General features: G+C 34.7%; 1 protein-coding gene across 1 annotated transcript in view; it reads left to right on the forward strand.

Annotated features, from left to right (window-relative positions):
- LOC134528047 (malonate--CoA ligase ACSF3, mitochondrial-like) overlaps window positions 1-24,109 on the forward strand; it is a 46,240-nt gene extending 22,131 nt beyond the window's left edge. Inside the window, exons 4-9 of the mRNA XM_063361248.1 lie at window positions 8-164; window positions 7,561-7,761; window positions 11,688-11,833; window positions 13,198-13,425; window positions 18,163-18,341; window positions 20,660-24,109. Of these exons, the coding sequence (XP_063217318.1) occupies window positions 8-164; window positions 7,561-7,761; window positions 11,688-11,833; window positions 13,198-13,425; window positions 18,163-18,341; window positions 20,660-20,857 (1,109 nt within the window). The 3' untranslated portion in view covers window positions 20,858-24,109. The remainder of the gene's footprint in view (window positions 1-7; window positions 165-7,560; window positions 7,762-11,687; window positions 11,834-13,197; window positions 13,426-18,162; window positions 18,342-20,659) is intronic.
- Window positions 24,110-24,311: the final 202 nt, after the last annotated feature.

The raw sequence follows: 24,311 nt of genomic DNA on the forward strand, positions 1-24,311 counted from the left end.
TTTTCAGGTGTGGTATTAACCCACAGCAACATACAGGCCCAGGTTATGTCGCTGATACAAGCGTGGGAGTGGACGCACAAAGACATTGTCCTTCATGCCCTCCCTCTACATCATGTTCATGGCGTGGTCAATGTGTTGACATGCCCTCTCGTTGTTGGAGCACGGTGAGAACATTTATGGTTTATATGTTGTAAAGCATTTTACTCACAGAACATATAGTACAGTTAAACTTCATTAAGTCATAGTGAGAGCCACCTGTTTGCGATGAAAATAAATGGCAGATTTCGTCAATTTTTTTGTTGATTTCGGTGTGTTTTTCGTCATTTTTAAAACTAATTTCGGTAAAATTTTCGTAGCTTTTCGAAATGTATTCTTTTTTATGCTTTTTTATTTCTTTAAAAAACTCAGGTAATTTGTGATCTTTAAAAATTTTAGTTTTATTGAAGTCATGCAGAATAAACAAGAATTTAATAATTACTTAAAGTGTACAAAAATAGTTACAATTAACATAACACATTTCTTCCCAAAGAACATATTAAAAACCTAAATTTTTCATTTTTTATGGAGAAGTTATCACTTATCAGTTATCAGTGTTATCACCCAATTGACATTAGCTAGATGGAAAAGCCAGTGCAGTCATCAGCTCCATATTTCTGCACAGATACTTGTCCTTCTGTCTGTCATAATGTTTCTGTAATAAGAGAAACTTCGTTCAGAGTCAACGTTGCTGATAACAATTCACAAAGCCTGCACTGAACATTCCACAAAACATGGAAAGTCTGACTTCATAGACAATAAAATTGTCAGTACATCTACATTTTTACTAGACTCTGTGTCAGACTTTATAATATCCCTGAAAACAGAGTATGCTTCCAAATACTGACTTGGGGAAAGCTGTTTCAAAAGTGATATACATTTAAAAAAGTCAGAAATGTCACTAGGGGCACTGTTAATTACATGTCTTGGGTCAAAAAGTTTACCAACTGCTGTAATGAATGACTTTGCAGAGTCACTTTCCCTTAGCTCTACTATAGCCCGCCCCACTCTTAGATTGCAGTACACGGCTTATGGCTCGCGCTGTTGCCAAATCTCTAAGACATTACGAATTTCAGGAGATGTGTGTCTTTGTAATTCGGATTTAATAAGAAGCATTTTAAGAAATCATATCGTAATTTATAATATTTTATACTATTACACATATAAATTTTAAACAATGCCACTTTTATGTTAATTTAAAATAAAAACTACCTATTGTAGACGAAAATTTCTTATAGTTTTCTTTTATGTTATATATATATATATATATATATATATATATATATATATATACATATACACACACATATATATGTGTGTATATGTATATATATGTGTGTGTGAGTGTATATATATATGTGTGTGTGAGTGTATGTGTATATATATGTATATATATATGTGTATATGTATATATATATATATATATATATATATATATATAACATTTTCATGGGCCCGATAAATGCCGTATTTTTGACAAGTCATGTCCAAAATGATAAATAAAATACGGTAATGGAAATTCTCGGTCGAGTAAGTTATGGGAAAAATCCGAACAATTGGGTCGAAATGGGGAAGATTTTTTGAAAAACAGAAAAATCGCAACAACTCCCATAATATGAATAATAATTTTACCTTACCTTACCGGGCGTACTTAGGGTACCATGTAGCTGCAGTTCCGTCCTTATGTTGTAAATGGTTCGTTCGGAACAGCTGGTTGCTTTGGAAGCTTCCTTAATTGCATTGCACACACTCATATTTTTTGAAAAATACTCAAATACATTCAAAACAATCTTGCGCTCCCTCCCGCGTAGCCTACCGATATAATTTCTTTTCGGTGTTATATCTTCCATATTTTATATGTACGTAATAAAAATAAATGTGGAAAATAAAATCACGTATGTTAATATATAATTTGTCAAAATTATAACTGTAACGAGTCACCGGACACAACGCGTTGCTTCGTCGCGATACTAACTGGCAGGCTGGTTTTCAGAAATGCGTGTCCAAGGAAATACATGGTTGACTAAGGAAGTCATGTATTTGAAATTGCTTGCAGGACAGAACCCCACTTATCTAAACACACGACCCTCTTTCCTCTTACGACGGCAGCTTGTGAGAGAAACTTCTATTGCAACGTGCTCTTGTACTGATAAGACACTTCTTTAACAGCTATTTCCACGGAAACTGTAGAAGCAATTGAGATGGAGCTGCTTTTAAAAACTAATTAAATTCATTGTGAATATTTTTCACGTTTTTATCCCACATCTATCTTTAATAGAAAAAAAGTTTTCCGCTGGTCAACTTTTTGATGTGTCAGTTTGTGAGAAAATGCATTTCAATATATTAAAAAAATTATTTAAGTGAAACGTGTACAGTTTTTGTCTTAACATTTGTTCGGTGACGTCCTAAGGCATTAATTTATTAATTAAAAAAATCTGAATGAAATACATATGTAGGTTATTTTTCTTTGATGTGAAATATCTCGGAATACTTCAAAACAGTTCGCAGTGAATAAGTTATGTTTTTTAATTTTTTCTGACACTTAAAATATTGTTAAGTATTCAAAATAAGCATTGCCTGATGCGTATTTCGATGCTATACAATATGAAAAAAAGCTTGGTCCAAAAATTAAAATTTTAATTTTGTTTGATATTTGGCAACATCGCACGGAGAAACAAGGACAGCGCTAACGGCAATCGGCGTGTGTTAGAGAGAGAGAGAATGCGCCCCTTTACTTACACACTGCAATCTAAGAGTGGGATGCTCTATAGCTTATTCAAACATTTTGAAGCAACAGCTTTGAAAAGAGAGGCTAAACTGTCCCTGCTCTGCCTGGGTATGGTTTCTAGTATTTCAGAGGTAATTTAAAAAAAGAATCCACCACACACCAAAGTAAATAATTTTGCCAAATCATTTAGCTTAGTGTCCAGTGTTAGAGTTTCAAGCAACTGCAATAAGTTGTAGCACTTGCTGAAGTGTTCTACAAGAAACACTGCCTGGCACTGGATTATTTTGGTATCTGACAAAGACAAATTATTGAAGTATTGCACGGCCATGCTGTCGTCTTTGGAGGTGTTGAAAAAAGCAAATACATCACACATATGGTCTCTCAGGTATTCCACACTCCTGAACCACGAGTTCCATCTAGTGATAACAGGCATTGGGAAGAGCTTCACTTTCTCTGATTCTTGAGGATACTTTTCTTTAAGAAAATATAGGTATGCATGTTTTCTTTTCCGCGTATTCAAAAAAACATGTTTCGTTTGTGTCACACACTCGTTAAGTTTTTTGAGTTCTACAGCCCACAAATTTGTCACCAAGTTGACTTTGTGTGCCCAGCATTGTGTGTGTATAACTTCTTCAGAAACTAAGATTCTGATAGTGTTTATGCATTTCCCCATGTACCGACCAGAATCAGAAGTTATGGAAATAATGTTTTCATACAGAATCTCAAGTTTCTGTATAACAAACAATTGCTTGAGAGCATTCTGTAGCATTTGCATTTTTTAGCACTTTCAAACCTCCCACAAGAAATTTCTGAACTGAACTATCACCACATTCAAGAATCTTTACCAGCACCAAAAACACACACTGACCCTTTCTGTCTCTGGTTTCATCGCAAAGAATAGAAACCCGCTTTTCCCTTACAGCATTCTTCATTTTTTCTTCAAGTATCGCGGCACATACGCATCTCGTAGCCTACTTGCTGTAGGTAAATCACCAGCACCTGGGAAAAGTAAGGAACGTCAGGAATGTTATATAATTAGGCCTAGGGCATTTCCTACATTTGACTAGAATTTCAGGAATTTAAAACCAGAAATGTTAAAAATATTATGAGAATTTAGGTTTTATTCAGTTTTATTTAGGTACAGAAAGCACTACAGTTCTTGTGTATTGAAATGTTATGCTCATTGACTGGAATTGAATTTTTTTTTACAAATTTCAGTTTCCTGTGAAAACAATAATAAAAAAATCATAAAGTTTGTAAATCAAAGGATGTTTTTAAAAGTAGGCCTACCTTCAATGTACTTGTTCATCCAATCCCTTAATTTAGGATGATCAAGTTTCTCTAAAGGCTTTTATGAAAGCATGAACTGTTGACATAACAAATTCTTGTTTGTCTTCTTTAGCCTTTTTTGTGCTGGAAATTACGTCGGTGAGTGAAATCTGAAGTTTGACACCTGACGTATTTGCTGCTTCAGATTGTTTTGCAGCTTGTGCGAACGCTTTATTCTTTTTGTGGGAAGCGCTGCCATTAATGTGTTTCAAACACGTATCCTTCCTGGCCCACTCAATGCGCACGTTACAATACTTCCACATCAAAATCTTGTTGGTTTTGTCAAAGATATAAAATCCTTCGTGCGAGAATTCTTTCTCGCGGTCGTAAATTGTAACCACCATTCTAAACGTTTTATTTTGTAACATTACATTAACCTTCGTAGACTACATGCAGTCGACAAAGCAAACAGTAAATAAGCAGATCTACGACGAGACTAAATAATCACAGACTAACAACACCGCAAGACTCCTGACATTCAATTAAATACTACTAACTGAATAAATATATTAAATCAACGAATCGTTCTAGCACGTCCAGTAGGCAACTGTTGGAGTTGGAGAACGTGTTTCAACTTCATATTGCTCGCATTTAAGTTCTCACAACCTCGAACTTTCTCTTTGCACCTTACCTAACCTAACATGATGAACCTGAACCTAACCCGGTCAGACAGAGGTCTCGTAATTGTCACGTAAACAAAATCCCGTCAATTCTTTAGCGCGAACATGACATTGAAATTTATCGGGAGTAAGCAGTTTTCGTTATTCTGTTGTTTGGAGATGGTAGTTTTTTGTGGACAGCAACGAGCTAGTCGACGAAATATCGATATAATCGATATATCTCATGTTAACACGGTCTGATCGACTTATATCGCTCAATCGAATAAAAGTAAACACAACAGCGAGAGGAATACGTTCATTTCGTGATTTTTTGGCGTTTTATCGCCATCGTGGTGAATTTCGCGCAAATTCTTAGATTATGGCAAAAATTTCACGATTTTGCGCGTTGCAAAAAACAGGTGGCTCTAGTCATAGTTGTTTTGCAAATGTATTTTATTTTAGCTAAACTATTGTCAATATAAACACTACTGAGTAATAATAAGTAGAACAATGTTGTTTGTGGTACGTTTCTACGAGGTGCTTCAAGGTCAGTTGTACAAAATGTATACTTCATTTGCTTGCGCATCAGATATTTCAGTAATTCATGAGAAAGTATGTTATGTAAATGACTGGTAGTTTGATTTGATGTATTAAACACATTTTGGTTAAATATAAAACAACTCAAAAAATTCTGAAGTTATTTCTATTTAGATTAAATGTCTTGAACCAGCGAAGCGGGCTCAGTCTAAAAAATTATTTTAAGGCATACTATTTTTGTACTTACGGCACTGTGCACATCATAGCTGTAAGTATGAAAGAATAACAGTAGTTTGTTCTTCAATAATGTATTAATTTGATTTAGATAGTCGTTCTATTATTTCAAACACATAATCAAAGCAGTTAATTGTGATATATTATGTAAATTATCCAAATAAAGGCAATAAGAGTTAATCATGATAATTGAGAGAAAAGAATATATAGAAAATATTAAGAGTTATTTGCTGCAGTTTCCATATTTTCAGTTAATGCCTGTTAAAGTAGTAAATTTAGATGTAGTCTAGTCATTTCAAAATAGGTTATTAAACTTCATTTTAACTTTGAAGTTTTAGAAATGCTGCTGGGTATAAAAAAACTTTACAGGCTTCCTTTCAAACTGTAAAAATATATTAAAAATATTAAAAATTGAACTATGATATATGAGGCTGAGTGCTAGAGAACAATTTGAAACAAATTGAAGCTAGTAAAATTAATTAGAGGTGGCCGGGAATGGCATTTTTACTTTGGGACGGGATTCGGTCAGGAAAGATATTGGATAATCCGGATCGGGAGCAACAGCATTGATATTATGTCACTTAATTTGGTACCTATTCAGAAAAAAAATTACCATTAATGTCTCTCAAAAACATCTCATCCATCCCGGGTTTATGGGTGCACCTTTTATGGTGAACATTCCATTTTTGTATGAAAAAAAAAATATTTGGCTATGATGTGCCATCAAAGAATCTTGACTTAGTGATGATGATGATAATAATAATGGATAAAAATAAAACTAAATGCAATTAATTTAAAAACCCTTTTTATTCTGTCCTTTGCCGTTAATAAATATTTTATAAGTTTAAGTTATTATGATACAATTTATTTATTAGTCACACAGCAGTTTCTGCTGAAAAATCACTAATACCTCAAATTTTTCATGCTATTAGTTTTTGAGCGCTTTGTGTGGGTGTTTTTTCCGTATAAAACGATGTATTATAAAGTATAAAATCTAATATTTATTCGGACATTACCACTTATTTAATTAATGGAAATACGAAGTTGTCTGATGTGTAAATTTTCTTTTAAAAACAATATTTATCTGTTATTTTGCATCGCCGCTGTGTACCGCTTTTAAAAATGTAGCCAGCGCTAGTTGGAATCATTTATGTTTGGTTATGTTGCTTCCCATATAGAGCGCTCACACCTAATCGAAAAGCTATATCTCGCCGATTGCATGCAACGCACACTACGACGATAGTTACGTGTTCGTTCAGGCTCACATTCGGATCACAGATTTTGTTTTTCTATTGAAGAAAGGTTTTCGTTGCATGACTTATTAATTTAAATTGTTTGGCGTACTCTTTTATACTTCACATTTTAAATAAACATATTTTCCATGAATGGGTTTTGTTTTTATGAATAACTTAACAAAAAATTTTTTTTTTGCATAAACATCGCACCCCTACTTTTCAAACTTGATTTTAGTATAAACTGTGTGACGATTATGTGATTAAACACGGTACTATTCTATGTTTATTTAAATAAAAGAAAAGGTTAGTGTGATTTCTGCTGTTGCAAGTTAGATGCTAGATGCTAAATATATTAGTTTCATACTTTATTACTGTTAGTAGAATGCAAGCTGAACTCTTCCAGGACATAAAACACACACTATTTTATCACCTTGTGTTGATTAATCATGCCAAATAAATTTCTCAGTCCACCAAATTGAAAGTCTGTTTGACACTCATCTAGCACACACACACATATATATATATATATATATATATGTATATATATATATATAATATTAGCCCTGCTGAAGGATACGTTTTAAAAAGTTGAAAACTTTGAAAAATGTAATTGCAGTTGACAATGTACAAACGAAGACAAATGAAGGGTGTGCTCACCCCTCCCCACTCTCGCATCGCTCGTGGGAATGGTTTCCCGGCTTTTATCCAGATTTTCGGGATCCCATCCACCTCTAAAATAAATATAAATAGGGAAGCTCATTCATTTTTGTAACATATTTAACAGTATATTAATTATTCTGGTGTAAATATTTCCCTGGAAGTGTTTTCCAGTGTGTTTGAACATTTATTTAATGTCCTTTAGCTGTGTGATGTTGCCTCGTTTCGAGTCGTCCCAAGTGTGGAGTCAGCTGCTGGCCATCAACATGCTGGCCAGTGAACGAGTCAACATGTTCATGGCTGTCCCCACGATGTACGCCAAGCTGATAGAGGAGTACGACAAGATATTCGCAAAGAATGCTCGCATGCAGGAGTACATCAAATCAGTTTGCTCCCAGAAGATAAGGTACTGGCTTATGAATTAAAAAACCCAAACTGTACATATCAAATAATTTTTATGCTTGTATGTTTGTATGCATGTTTTTTTTTAGACTGTAGGCTCAGAGCACCTAATAACAGTCCAGACTTCCAGCTAGCTCTACTTGGTCTGACCATTACATACATAAACACTTGAAAAAATATTCTGGGTGCTGGAAAATATTTCAGTTCTTAGAAACATTCCTCCCCAGGTTAAGACTTAGTAATCTGAAGATTTCTTGGCATAAATGAAAGACTTCAGGAATAAAGTTAGTTGATTTATCTTTTCCTTAACCAAACACTGAACATGGCTGTAATTTTACGATGCATTATTATTACATGATGAAATAACAAGAAAAATAATTCAGGAAGTCTTACCTTGCTCAAACAAATCATTTTGTTTCTGAGGCAGGATTTTTATTGATATTTTTAGTAAAATATGGTCCTTGAAATACATTGCTAACATACAGTAGTGCTTATAAAAATAATAAATAGCTGTTTTTTACTTGTAACTTGAAAACCTAACCAAGTTTCATATCTGATTATAACATAATAAACCTTCAATAGGATTATTTAAAAATCGTGGAGCACAGTATCTTGGGTTACTGTAACGTACAGATTCAAGCTTCCTAACGTGGGCTTCACTCCTGCAGGCTGACTGTTGGGAGTTTATGTTCTAAGACGATACCAAATGTCGACAGTCTTGAATTAATGTTTTTGGTCGCGCTCTTTAAGTTTTTAGTGCTTTGGGTAGGTAGTAAACATGACCTTGCCAAAGATCATGGAACAAAGTACCGTACTACAGTAATCGGTTTTCAAGTTGCTGTCAGGCAATGTGGTATTATAGTAAAACTTGTTTAAGATGCACCCACATGATAAGATTTCTTGTTCAATACGGTCAAATGTTCCAGTATAGTCATTTTCTCTAAGATGTACTTTTTCCCCAATAAAAAATTTATTTTAAACTTGAAATCTGTTACTTGTTAGGATATTACCACTTATTTAACAGAAATACAAGTTGTCCGATTATAAATTTTCTTTTAAAGACTTTTCCAATGTTTTAACATTTAATTTTTCGTTTCCACTGTGTAACACACAAAAATGTGGCCAGCGTTAGTTGACATCATCATGTTCGGTTATGTTGATGCCCGTATATAGTGCGCATACGTAGTCAATATCAATGTCAATAGCTTGCCGATTGCATGGAACGCGTAAGCTCTGTTTCTTACGGAGTAAACTACATTTGATAGCCCGCACTCTTTCATGGTAAGTGCGTACCTTGACGACACTTAAGTGAAAACTTCATTAGCTAAGGCTCAGGTTTTCCATCCTTATATTTTAAGTTAAATGAAATATGTTTTGTTGCATGACTAATTAATTTAAATTATTTAGCATGCTTTTTTTACTCTTGCTTTTTAATTAAACGTACTTCCAATGCAACATGTTTTGTTTTTATGAGAAATAACCCCAACAAAAATGCTTTTCTCACATCTCTACTTTCCAAACTTGATTATGCGATAAAAAAAAAAGTATTGTTATGCATTAAAATATTTAATTAACATAAAAAAAAGAGTTTAAACAAAGTAACATTGACCTGACTAACAAAGAGAAAACTCTAAAATATACTTTAACAATTGTTATATCAGTGTTTATTTTTTTTTTGTCTGGCCATTTATTTTGACTCTGCTGCACTTGTTGACAGCAAACCATTCAATACAGGTTAGCAAATGCTAGCGGACTAGGGTTTTTTTAATTTTTATTTCTCATATGACCAAGTTAGTTATCTAGACATAGTAGAATAATTATTTTGCATGTACTAAAATTTTAATCAATGCCTGTTTTGTGGGAAGGCGATCAAGAGCAAGTATAAAATATATATTTACAATTTCTGGAGTGTTTATATGGATGGTGTTTATGTAGGTATGTATGTGTTTAATATTAAACCAGGCTACTGGCCCGCGGTACAACGGGTGCAGGAGAATCTTAAAAGGTATACTATGCTTGCTTTGCTATAGAAAAAAAAAACACATACACACACCACACACAGTGCACGCACACAGCACAACTAAGCAGTTAAGCACAATGCATGATGTTTGTGTCTGTTTGTTGAAAAATTTCAGTTGTGAGTCTAAAGCAATTGCAGTTCAATAGGAATTCTCCTTGGACTGTTTGATTTTGATCATTGATAATGAAAACCAGCAGCGGAGCATCAGATCGTGAGGGAACCAAGTCAACAAAGAACTGAAAAATTGTCTTAATTGTTCAAAAATGTACTAAATTTTTTTTTATAATTGTGAAAGCATCTTATAATTAACATTAACCCTACGTACATACCATAAAAAGAATGATATAATTTTTCGACTCATTTCTAATTTCAATAAAATTGATCATCTTAATCTGTGAAAGTGTAGCTAGTAGGGGTGTGCGGAAATAGGTTTTTGTACTGCGGGAAATTTTCGGGAAAAATAAATTATTCCCGCGGGAAACGGGATGGGATCGGGAAAATTAAAAAAAAAAAAAGCAAATTTTTAATTATAATATGAGAAGATGGCCATTTAAATGTTTCTTGCAAAGCTAGTTGTTTTTTTTTTTTGCTGCTATTTCTTTTGTCTGCTTCACTTGCCCTTTATTCAGCGGCGACTTCATTTTTTTTTTTAGCATCCTCAAATTCTTTTTTTATAGCCAGACGTGCTACAATGCTCGCATCTCAAAAAAAATTTTCACATGAGACACACTTTGCCAGGGATTTATGTCTGTCAGACGTTCAAAATACTTCCAAACACTTTTAGGTTTACAAGTAACAAGCTGATCGGTTGCGACATCCATTATTTGTAGGCTGCTAGTTTGTTTTAATATACAACAGCATCGAAAATAGGAACAGATACTTTGCACAAGCCTTAATAACGTAACGTCAGCCGACAAAGCCCGCCAAACTAAACAATAAACAACTATTATTTTTTTCTCCCAAAGCAAAATCATAGATGTTTAGATACTCGTGAGCAGTGGTGTAAAACTACGTGATTTCAAATTTTTCAAAGTGCCAATACAGTTCTCTATATCGCCACTGCTATCAAGTAATGAGAATGGTTACGCTTCGTTATGTAACGCAAGTCTAGTATTTCTTATATCTTTGGCGAAAAGGTTGGATTGTGCATGTGTTTTGTTTGTGTCTAAGGACACACAGTGGTTTTAGGTTAAGTATTCGATGGTGATGGCAAAAACGTTATATAACTGACTTCACGTATCTTGCAAATTTGTATGTTTTATATTCCAATTAGATATGTATGTGTAAACGATTATATAATTCACTGCACACCACAACTGTCGCTACGATCGGCATATGTTTAAAAGATGTTTTGCGTTTAAATAGTACAGAAACCCTTCAAAAATATACGAATCCATAAAAAATATTATTGTAAAAACAGTTCGAATTGATAGAAAACATTTTCACATGATTAGTAAACATTTGTAAAATTTTAAACAATTTCCCGAAAAATTCGGGAGTAATAAAATTCCCGCCCGGCATTTCGGGAAGCCTATTTTCCCGACTTTTTTCCCGAAGCATCGGGATCCCGCACACCCCTAGTAGCTAGGTATATAATGTATTTTTTTTTAAATTAATTTTTAAATAAGCCTGCAATTAGTAATTTCATTATACTGTAATGTCTATGTTTTGTATTTCTTTTTATGCATTTTATATTTTGATGTTTATTTTTAATAGTTATACTTATTTTAACTTTACTTGTTTGTTTGTATTTTGTTTGTATTGTTTATATGTTGTCCTTGTATATATGTGTCGTGCCCACCGCTTAAGCCCTCGGCTGTTGGTGGGCATGTTACAATATTAATAAGTAAATAAATAAATTTCAGCCATAGTTTTCTATTGCATATGTTAGTTTTTGTTTATCCTGCCAGACTGATGGTGAGTGGGTCGTCTCCCCTGCCGGCCCCAGTTTTCGAGAAGTGGGCCATCATCACGGGACACCGCCTGTTGGAACGCTACGGCCTCACAGAGACGGGAATGGTCCTCTCCAACCCTTTGCGAGGGGAAAGACAACCAGGTAGACTCGCATACTTTTGTACATTTCTAAGGGAAATTTACCTGGTCAGACTTGCTGATATCTAGCGCTCCAAGTGTTATCAGTGTTACGTTCAGGACACCACGGGCAAGCCGGTTTAGCTTCTTTTTTTTTTAAAAAAAAAAGATCTGACATCAATATAGACTTTGAGGGAATACCTACCAAAGAAAAATTAATACAGTACGATGATATTTAAGTTGCCTGCCTATTCAGGAGTGCAACCATGTTATCGAAATGGGATGATAAGTGCAATACTTGTTTGGGGCTTCTACCACAGTATTGTATCTAAGCACAAGGCTTTTTACTGGCACACAGACTTCTTGTCGTGCAGTGGGAAATTTTTTTAAGTGGTAACCATAATACTATTTGGCGGAGAAATGTTTAAAGGTGTAATGCAAGACCCTTGAGTACTTTCAAGAATCTGTAACATGTGTTTCATTTATAAAAACACACATTTTGGCCATATTCACTCTACTTGCAACACAATTTAAAAATTAAATACAGAAACAGAACCACTCATTGGCACTTGGGGCATTCTTTTATTTATTTATATATATTTATATGGTCATCACGCAGTTTTCAAATCCTGATGTTTCTTCCGAAGCTCTGCACAGTGTGTGCCCAAGTAGGCGGGTCCCTTAGAACAAGTTATAATAAGCCAAGGAGCGCTGAATGTACATGACAAAATTAATTATATGAAAAATTGTTTGTTCAAAATTTGTCTGTTTATCTTGGCTAGAAAAAAAATTTTGACCCACAATTACTAGTTAAAACTATAATACTACATGTGAATCCAGCTGGAAAAAAAACTGTTCAGTTTGTAAATGCCAGTGGAATTCCATTTACAGGGTGGCCAACCCAACCGGAAAAATTGGGTAAAACCAGGAATAGTCGTGAATTTGTTTGTTACCCTGAAAACGGTGAGAAATCAGTTAATTTTTAAAAAAAACCATTGGGAATTATATTTGGTTTTGTCAGTAGAGTAGCCACCCTGATTAAAAATCAAACTAAAAAAAATTTACATCTCAAACTTTGATAAAAAAAAATTGTAACGAGACAGTTTGAAATGACGTGTATTGTTTATGATTTTGATTATTGAATCCCATTAAAAAAAACTTTTAAAAAATGGGTATTGATATTGCACAATGGTAATTGTTGGTATATGACATAAACACAAGGTATTATGTTAAATATTGGTAAGCAGTTAAATATTCGTTGTGTCGAAGTATTAGTACTAGAGGCTGAGTTGAATATTAATAATAAACTATTTGTATTGGAAAACTGGAATATTCGCACAGGGCTGCTTGTAGACGTCCCACAGAGGAACGTTGTCCCGCTGAGCGCAGGGTTCGTCGGCGTGCCGCTGCCGGGCGTGGAGGTGCAGGTGGTTCACCCGAGGCCGGGCCCCGCCCCTCAGGTGCTCGTGAGGGGCGGCAGCGGCGGGAGCTCCGTGCAGTGCGCGGACCACCCCAGCGGCGAGCTGCAGGTCAAGGGCCCCGGCGTCTTCCGCGGCTACTGGAACAAGCCCCAGGCCACCAAGGAGCAGTTCACGGCCGACGGCTGGTTCAAAACAGGTGGGGGTCGACTCTGCGGGGCGTTGGCACTTTGAACGGTAGTTGTGCTGTTGCTCAGTACAGAACACAGTGGTATCTCATTACAATGTACTTTTTTTTTAATTAAAAAAAGTTATAAAGTAATTTTTTTTTTTGATCTGTTACTAAATTTTGAATTCTTGTAGGGATCTGAAAATTATACTTTGAAATGAAAAGCATTTTAAAGGGATTTATTTTGTTTACTGTATTCAATGTATTTGTTTTGATTTTCTTTAAATATTGTTTATTTTTCTTTAAAACACAGTTAATTATATACGTTAATTTTTATTTTTATTTTGAGAACTTACTTTTGGTTATAAGTAGTGGTGCACCGATATGACTTTACCGATTACCGATTCGATTACCGATTATGAGAGCAATAATCGGCAGATACCGATTCAGTTACCGATTATAATGAAGAAATTTTTTTAAGTGTAATCTAATAATGCACACAAAATTTTTTATTCCCATGTGAATTTAATAACAAGATTAGGTAAAATTGAGAATACAGTTATAATAACAGTATAAAAATATATAAAATACACTATTAAGTCATTGAAAGGGGAAATTAAATTAACTTCTATTTAAATATTTGTTATTGTAAACAACTTGAACTACAGTCTAATAATTGAAATTTACAATAGGTAAGTTTTTGTTGCGGAAAACTAGCATTATTATCGACTATCACATAAGGTTGCATCAAGAAATTACCGTTTAACAATGTAAACATGCTGCTTTATTTTGTTCACTTGAGTTTATAGAAAAATGTTTCCACACTTCACTTTTTTTCTCCCTACTCGCCATCTCACTATAGTTATATAAAAATGACTAAAAACCAACTCTAGCACATGTGATTTTATTTATGTTAACTGAATATATAAAATTATAAGTACTTTTTCACTTTTCACGTCACATACAAATAACAAACGGATAATGTTACCAAAGACGCCCATAACGAGTTTGTAAAAAACAGTGATAAAAACTAGAAGGTATCGGGACCACGATTTTGAACCGCTACTACGACTCTAAAAGATCGATTGTCATAGAATCCACTGCAACTGTTTGTGGTATTTTGATTGCGTGCCATCTATTTTACTTCTCTGGCTATACGTAATGTACAAGGCCATTAAACAAAAGACGAAACGTAAATAAACGTGTAGGAAAAATGCATTATTTATTGTTTGAGGCAATGAGATTTATTAAACGTAACGAAATATCTGTAATTATGATATGACGCAGTTAGATGAATTTTGTAATATATACAAATATTACTGTATTTCGTCCTAAAATGTGCAACAAAATATTACACGGTAAAAACCAACTTAATTACGCCGGGACGTAAATAATCGGCAAAGTAATCGTTAAGATAATCGCCGATTACGATTAATCGGTAAGTACCCATAATCGCCGATTACGATTCATCGGTATCCGCATCGGTGCACCACTAGTTATAAGTTTCTATTATGTGCATTTCATTAAATAGTTTTAATGATACAAAATTTCATGTTGAACACCAAAATGTCAACAAAGATGTTTCAAATGTTATTAAAACTATTTCAATTTACAGATTCTTTTTCCATGTTTGTTCAGAAATTATCCAAAATTATTCACCAAGTTAAAACACAGGAGCTAAAATGAAATTTGGTGTTTAAAACTTACACATTTTTGTTCAGAATCTAACTATTCTATTTCTTGTCCCATCTGTGAAGTTTAACATGTTAAATGTGGGGATGGGGCGACCGAATCCAATATCCGCCGAATCCGCCGAATCCTAGGCATTCGAAGGTTCGGCGGGTCTGATATAGGATTCGTCAAAGGATTCGGTTTTTACTATTTACGGGAAAAAAATACAGTAAAACTCGCTTACGAGGTCCCGCATGGTAGGTTTTTCCGTATAAAGCGTTTAAATTGCCCGAGGTCTCGTCATTTACGCTATTAAATGTGTGATATAATGTCCGTTAAAATTTTTTCTGAAACTTCTTGTCTCAAATAATGGCACACGTAAATATGAAGAAAAGACAAATGAACAACAACATACGAAGAAATATGGATGATGTACCATAACTACAGTACAAACCCAAAAGTTATTTTAAGATAATTACCATAAAAAGAACAAAAGATTCTTTGTAGAATACCATAATTACTACAGAAGCATGATAGCTACCATATTTGCACTATAGTTACCGTAACAACTGAGATTATATTTACCGTGATAGTAATGTATTATTTATGACATATTAAATTAAAGAACATTGTTAAAAAAAAAAAAAAGGATGTTAAACTTTGATATGTACGGTTGGCACATATTGCTAAGAAATAATGCGATCTTAAAGAATGCAGTACTACTACGAAAAGTGAAAATGGTACTCGTGGATTTTTAGGTTATGGCAGTCTCTTTCGTTTTTCAGTAATATCGGCCGAAAATTAACGAGCGTACTGTATCGAAAGTCGGCAGAAATGCCGATTCAACTAAATATTGGCAAAATCCAGGGGGGTGACAGTAGATAGGACAAACTGAATCCTTAAAAATGAGATCATACCATGTTTCACCAACATCGGAAAAAAAATTACAAGTTTTGATCTCTTTAGTTTATTACATATCCAGTTATTATAATTACATACGGTCATCTATGTATTGTCTCGTGGTAATAATGGGATTTGAAAGTAAAAGTATATATTTTTTAAATGTCACTGAAATCTAGATGCTGCGTGGCATATTGCCGAAAACGAAAATTAGAGCACGTTGGCCTGTCGTTCTCCATATTACCTGCTAGGGCTGCTACTGTAGTTTTTGAAGTTGAAAATTAAAAAAAAATTAAAAATGGAATGGAAAATAAATATAATAAGAAATAAAATTAATTACTAAACGATCATCAGTTTCAATCTGGCTGTATAATTAATTTGGACTTTACTAGTGCAGAAAAATATTATATAAGTAAATACACTTGTTAAACCTATTTCTAGATAGACTGGTGGTCTTGTGGGTAAAGGCGTCATGGCTCGAAACTGACGATTGAGGGTTCGAATCTACCTAATTTCAAAACTTTTTTTTTCTATTGCGGAAATAGTTTAACGTCCTATTATAAGGACTAACCTAAAGCAATTTTACAATATCAGTAGCCTTTATCGAAAAAATATAAAATATGACGACTACAAAGGTGCCAACTATCACACGCTAAACCTTTCTCAGGTTGTATCTGGCTGTAATTTTTTCGTTGTCAAGTTGCAAAGAAATGGTATGATCGCAAGGGTTTTGTTTACAAATTTAAGCAAACGATCATTACTATGGGAGTGGCGCCTCTCCCTTTACTTACTCTATGGCAAAATCGGCTTCTTCAATACAGCTCTACATTTAATGACATGAGTAAACATATTTCAGACTTCAGGATATTGAAAAAGACTTTAATTTCCATGTAGGTTTATTGTGTGTATGTTTTTTTTGCAAGTGTAAATTGAATGAAGTAAAATGTTTTTATTTTTATTACTTTCAATTGATTAAACTTTAATGACCAGTTACAGATATTTATGACACTAATTTTGAGGTTAAGCAATTTTACCAAAGCATTCCAGCCAAGCAGGTTGCCAGCGAGAGACGCTTCTCTTTTGCTGGAAACACTATCTCCAATCGCTAATTTAACTCCTGAACGTGCAGAACAAATTATTGTTCTGAATGATAGATTAAAGAACAGAATTTAATACTCTGTGACAATCTCTCTCAGAATTATTGTGCTGAAAAGTGGAAATGTTGAAACAATGTGAATGTTCTTTTCAAACAACATGATTTCTGGTGCTAAGTTTGTTGAAGCTCAGTAAGGACTCCAGAAAAATTGACAAGGGTGAAATTTTTCCAAAGATATGTTACATTTACACAAACATATACTTGGTTATGTTAGTTGGATGATATCAGTTACTAATGAACCAATGGAAACAGGTAAGATGTTATGTTATTTTTTTTCTAGCAGTGCAAAATGTAAACACACACTGTAAATAGTTACACACACTGTAAATAGTTACCCAAAATCAATAAGCCCACTTCATTTTAATACTTTATTCAAACATGATATTAAGTTTAAGATAAAAATAATTTCCCAAAAGTGTAACTGTACCACAAAAGCTCGAGCTCGGCTCGAAGTAAAATTCTTAGGCTCGCAGACCTCTAGCTTATTTATAGAAAAAATCCTAACCGCTAATCTGTACTAAAACTGAAATTTCTCAAGAAAAAATTGTTGTCTTTATATACACTTATACCAGAAATGTACCAATCTACATGTGATAAAGTCAAGGGACTTTTAGTGCAAGCAGAATACATCTCACTTACATTAGATATGTGGACATCATCTATTAAAAGATTTGGGTTTGGGTTCGAGATTCGGCAATTCCAGTCGAGGATTCAAGTTAGGATTCGGATTCGAGGAAATCAGGATTCGCCCCATCCCTAGTTAAATGGTTTACATTTTTGTTTACAATTACTGCTATACCATAGATATAAATTGTTCACATTTGATTGTATTGAAATACAAAATTCATATGCAGCTGAATATAGTAGTATTATCTGGGGGGGAAAAAGTTTTTAAGTTAGTGTATTCTCTGTGTATTTTTTACTGACAACTGTCTATTCTTCTGTTATTCCTAAGAAACATACTGAGTGCAGCTTATGATAATATATTGGTGTAAAATACTTGCAGTAGTGCTTAGGAGGAAATGTTGTGGGAACTCCAGGTGACACGGCTCAGTACAGCAATGGGGCGTACAAGATCCTTGGACGGACAAATGTGGACATCATAAAGACTGGGGGCTACAGCGTCAGCGCGCTCGAGGTAGAGACCCACCTGCTAGGGCATCCCGACATCCGTGAGTGTGCCGTCGTCGGTCTACCAGACATCACCTGGGGTCAGAAGGTGAGTTGTGTGTAATACAGCGGATCCTCGTAGGTACATACTTGAATATGTGAAGCAGATTGTAATATGTATAATGTGGGTGTCATGGCAGGAAGGGGCGGAAAGTGCAGACTAATGGCCAGTTGCACAATTCTGCTCTTCGATCCGTCATCCAATGATCTTCGACCAAGAATGATTTTACAATCATTCCGCTGAATGTTTTGTCAGCACATTCTGCGACAAAACAATCTTGGCTCGCGTTAACCGAAGTTCATGCGTTTTCAAGTTGTGGTAACAGATGGCAGCAGTGTCGAAAGAATATTGGTGGGCTGGAATGATAGAGGGTCACTACAATTGAATGTGTCATGGCAAGCAAATGGTTGCTGCTGTTGCCACAAGATGGCAACTATGGTTCACTGCCTTGTCTCTCTTGATTTTTAGCTACTGAAAAACATATACCAGTATTTAAAAGTATTGCTGAACTAAAGAGTCTGAAATAAGGATGGTTTTTTTTTAGAAGTGTCTATTAAATAATGAAGTAAAGTCTTATTAAAGCATTAATAAAAATAACATGCATTGCAAACACTTAAAGTATAGGCAATTAATGTGGAATATGGTTGTAATGCTAAGAAAAGCAGGATTGTTTGGAACCTTTATTGTATATCTGAAATGTAGTAATAAGTCTAATTTTTATGCCTTGTTAAAAAAATATCCTTTATATAGTCCGAACAAATTCCGGACATGCCTGCTTGCACTGCCTCTATCTGTGATCATTGTCCATGAACAACTCAGCTGTTGGTTCAACTAAAGTTTCCAGTGAACTTTGCTCAGCACTCAAAACATGGTGCTGCAGAAAATGTAGGTGAACTAGTGATGGGTCGATTCCGATTCCGGAATCGGTCGGTTCCATCGATTCCACTAGGATCGAAGGATTCAGAATACAGTGGATTTGGAATCGACCGTGGCCTATTCTTTCATTGTTTTTGTAAGCTTGAAAAATACATTTTCTACCCAACATAGTAAAATCTATTGATTTAATAAGGGAAGTTTTCATGAACGTATATAATTTTTTATAATTATAATGTTAGAATTGAATGTCACACTAAAATCTCGGGGAATAGTAGAATTTTATAATTCCATCGTATGTACACATTGAAATTTAAGTAATGATAGTGCTGGAGTAAAGAAAACTGAATGTTTTATTATTGTTGATTTTTATTTAATTGGTTCTTAAGTAAATTGTTAGATGATTTTGTTAAAACGATGTCATATAAATCTAATTAATGTTACTAAATACATAAATCGCAGATGTAACGTTTGTATGAAATACATTGCTACCTTAAACTGTGTGCAAACTACAAAACTGCTTGGAAACACAATTCCTGCTGCTTCTCTGTATGAGGCTATAATTGGAATGAAATACATTGTTTTAGCCCACTAAGGATTACAGTAATCCTTCTAAAATAATCTGTAGCCTTATGTAGGTAAGTTGCTATCATTTTATAGATATAGTTATTTTTAATTTTGGAAGGGAGGGTCCGGACCCCACAGGTCTCCCCCCTGACTACGTCCCTGACTTGTGAAAAAACACCAAAGCACCATGTTGCAAGGATTTGTATATTTAACAGTCATAGAGTATTTTAAATTTCACTAACTGAACCTAACCAACTTTTCATTTTAGTTACAATAACCTAACCTACCGTTCCAGAAAAAAAAAATTATTTTACTGTCCGAACTGAAACTAACCTTTTATTGAGCTGAACTTCGAAATTGTTCAGGCTGTGGTTATGGCTTTTATCCCTGTGAACTGTAGGCTATCCATTGTACTGTGCATCCATTATTATTTGGTATTTCCATCAACACTATATTGATTGATAATCCAGCAAAATCTCTAAATCTGGCTCTGGTCCCAAACATGCTGGATTTAAAACTTTTCATTGTGGTTGTTTTATTTTATGGCCTTTTTATTTGGCCATCCATAGTTGTTTATATAACTTTTTTTTATTATATGTGTATATTGGAGCTCTTAAGTATAACGTTCTACGTCTATTTGAATGGAATATTTTTAAGAGTTTTAAATGTCTTTGTGGTTGGTTATGTTTTTAAGAAGGGGAAGATACTTTAATGTGCCGAGGCAAATTCATCACTGTATTTGTTTTGTTTGTGCTCCATTGCACGTGGATACTGATAATTTAAGTATTTAAACTCTTTGTGGTGCATTTAAATATCATTGAGAATAATGAGAATATGTATGTGATGTGAACAATGGTAGTAAAATAAATATAACTAGTGTGAATTTTTTGGACGATGATGATGATGATGATGATGTTTGGGCCCAGGTGGCGGCTGTGGTTGTGGCAGAGGAAGGTCGGGAAGTGATTCTGTCTAAACTGCGAGAGTGGTCCAAGGCGAGAATGGCCCCGTACTGTGTCCCGACAGTCCTGAAAGTGGTCGACAAGCTGCCCAAGAACACCATGGGCAAAGTGAACAAGAAAGACCTAGTCAAACAGTTGTTTCCAGAGATTCCTGCGCCGTAGATTTGAGTAGTAATTGATTGGTGCCATCGGCACCTGAATGGAACCCCAAAAGACTGGAGAGGTTTTGGTGAATACCAATGCATAGGTCTCATTCACGTCTGAAGATCGAGTTAATTTGCATTAATTTGTGCTTGTACATTATTTTTTCTGTTCTTGTAAATATTTAGTACTGGAAGAATGCATCTTTCTGCATATTGTGTGACCTAGTTTCTGCACTGTTTATTTACGGATTGTACCTAGTTTATTTGCGTCTTTCCAAGAAAACTATATATATATTGTTTTCTGATCTACAATTTTTCCATTCCTTCGTTTATATCCACATGAAAACTTTGAAATGTTAGTTTAAAACACTATTTTTGTAGACTATAGATTCTTAAATAAATTTTTATTTTATTTTGCATCTTCTGATTTTTGAAATGGTAATAAGTAATATAGTTTATAAGCAATAACAATAATAATCTAAATTTCTCTTAGCAGCACTTTTTTATGCATATAAGTTGTAGCTAGGGTCATGTACTTTTTACGAAAGGATTTCCAGACCAGCTGTGTGTTAAAACTTTGTAGCATTGTCTGTGTTTTGTGGTTGGCTGGGTTTATTTCAGGTGCATGTCTGTCGCATACCAATCATAGCCACCCAGTGCGGGAGCTAACATGTCCTGAATGGCCCAACAAAATAGGGCAATGACTGCTACCAATTACAAGGAAACAATCGCTACTGCGGGCATACCTAATCACATTCTAATGGGCGATCAGATGATTTTGCAGAACATACATGTTGTAGTTGCTGCCACCAGCTGTGTGTTCATGCAGTCTTGAAAATACTCAACACAGCACATTCTTAGCTTGCCACAAACCAGTTATCTGCACTTGTGTAACTTGCTCGATTACTCCCACCCTTCTAGGTTCTTGGCTTATTGCATTTTCATGGCATAATTTTTTTTAATGCAATTCTCACAAATTTTTTTTCATGTATGCATTTTAAATTATTAGGAGTATGTAAGTATTCAAACAATGTTCTATATTAATGAATCATGTGATATTCTGAACAAAATTTGATGCAAATAAAATATACTGGATTCACAGAAGCCCGTAAATTATGTTTTGTTGCGAATTTTGTTTTCAGATACATGCTGCATGCTGCATGTTATCTGCTGTTTATTAAAAGTCAAGCACCTATTTATAATTAACTTGACTAGTTGTCATTGTCATTCACTAGAGGTTAATTACCTGGGTTTTCACAGCATACAAAATAGATTCAGCAGTCTCATTTTTAAATTATTTATTTATATAAAACTGAGGTCTGCGCGCACGTTCCCGGTGACTTTAAGGTGTTATGAATGGGCGCCACCACGTATAAGGGCACGTGGACCCGGCTGAGTCTCGCTCTCAGGGCGTGACGTAGCCCAGGTGGGGACGAGTTACCAGCCCTCTCTACCCTATATAGATCCAGACCTGGCCCGCTCTAGGCGTCGGGCACGCCACACTCCTAGGCTAAGTAGGCTCACTCACCACGTGGTTAAATAAAGTACATATGTTTTACTTATATCCAGATTTAATTTCATGAACACGCATCCCTTTACGCACGTTACACTTTAAACGGTTAAAAAGCCTGAGGCACGAACCGACTTAAGTGAATGCATGGTCCACCCACGTGGCCATGCGATAAAGTATGCTTAGTACACAATGTATAAAAACTTGAATGAGATAATTAATTATTAATACAGTCTGCCGACCGAAAGCTGCCCCGAGGATTGACGGACGAAAAGGTTTAAGAATAATTAAAGATGCAGAATTACTTGATCGGTGGTTTACAACGGTTGATATCCCCGGGGTGCTGGCGCGTCTGCTCTCGGTCGGTGATGAAGATGAACTGGGCGAGAGCTGGCTCGTCTCGACTAACATGGCGCCCCCGCGCCAACACAATTACTGTTATTACATTCTGCGATTCCGTGCCCCGGCGAAAGTTAAGTAAATCTTAGATTAACATTAAAAAATATCTAAAAACTACTGGCAATTTAAAGTACATTAATATTTACGTAGTTATTGAGAATTTATATAAAAACATTCCTACCCTCGTCCAAGTCCGTGCCTATTCGGGTCCGCCCGGGCAACGTCTGTAGTTTTTTAAGTAACGTAATATTTAAATTAAAGAAATACATGAGTTAACTGCAACAAAGCACTGGGGCAAAAAAAATGAATGAAAAAGGGTTTACAATTCACATTAAAACTTAACACTTTAGGGGGTCGCCGCACTGCTTCTAAGCGCCCTCTTGCCGGGCTAGAAACACACGCACGCACGAGCGGGAGGTTTGAATAGAGGGTGGTGGTGGGAGGAGAGGGGTGGTGACGGCGTGAGGCACATCGGGCTTAGGGAGGGCGTAGCCCCGGCCGACGTCAAAACATTAGCAAAAACAGTTCAACATGGCAGTCCAAGCCAAGCCCAGCCCCTTAAGGGTAGAGCAGTGAAGAGGGCTAAAGTTTTCAGAATAATTTTTAGACATGAAACAAGATTCTCAAAAGCCATTTAATATTATGGTTACCGTAAAATTTCATATTTTTCCAAGTGTTATTAAAATATTAAAAATTAATCAAACATTTAATTTATATTTTATTATGCTCTTCACCAATTATTATAGTCATAGTATTTTTCTTCTTTCACATGATGACTGACACTTGATATTTTAATATTTTTTGATATTGTTCTAATTTAGGTTGTCCTTTGTTAAGCATCTCTAGCTATTTTCTTTTTAATTTTCATTGTGGGTTGTCGTGCTTACAAAATAACAGTCACATGTTTGTCATTGCTTGCTGAACTAGCAATTTAAATGGAAGTTTAAGTATGTCATTTACCAATGAAAATTCAAAGTCAGTCATGCTGTGAACATATTAGTTTATTCTTCTGTAATGTTTGTTTCTTCATTGTTAGTTAATTTGATTTGTATGACAAATCAAAACTTTTAGTTATAAAATATTTAATGCAAGTTTTTATATCACATTGGCAAAGTTAGTGGCATTGACTAGGTTTATATTTTAACAATTTGTACTTAATTTTTTTTGGAACTATTTTTTCTCCATTGTTCATTTTATGTTTCTTTAAAGATATATATGTGTGTGTGCATGCTTTGCCTTTATTAAGATTTTTGTATGATGCTGTTGTGCAGCAAATGCATATGTGAGCCTAATTCAAATATTGTAGCGTGTGCTATCATTTCAATGTTTTCAGTGTTGCAAATAAATGTAATTTCTTGTAAATTTTGTTTCTTTTAATTTTTGTTAAGATTTGTGTCTCTTGGGTTGAGTGTTTGTGCCAGCAGAGTGCAGAAGTAGCTTGTGCGGGAGGCAGGTTCTGGCAAAACTAAATCCTGAATGGCACATTGAGTAGCGAACAATAAATGTACTGATATAAGCAAGACTGATTTTGTTGTAAAAAATGTATTTCATATTGGTTTTAATT

The sequence above is a fragment of the Bacillus rossius genome, chromosome 1 (assembly GCF_032445375.1).
Source record: "Bacillus rossius redtenbacheri isolate Brsri chromosome 1, Brsri_v3, whole genome shotgun sequence".
NCBI classification, from domain to species: Eukaryota; Metazoa; Arthropoda; class Insecta; order Phasmatodea; family Bacillidae; genus Bacillus; species Bacillus rossius.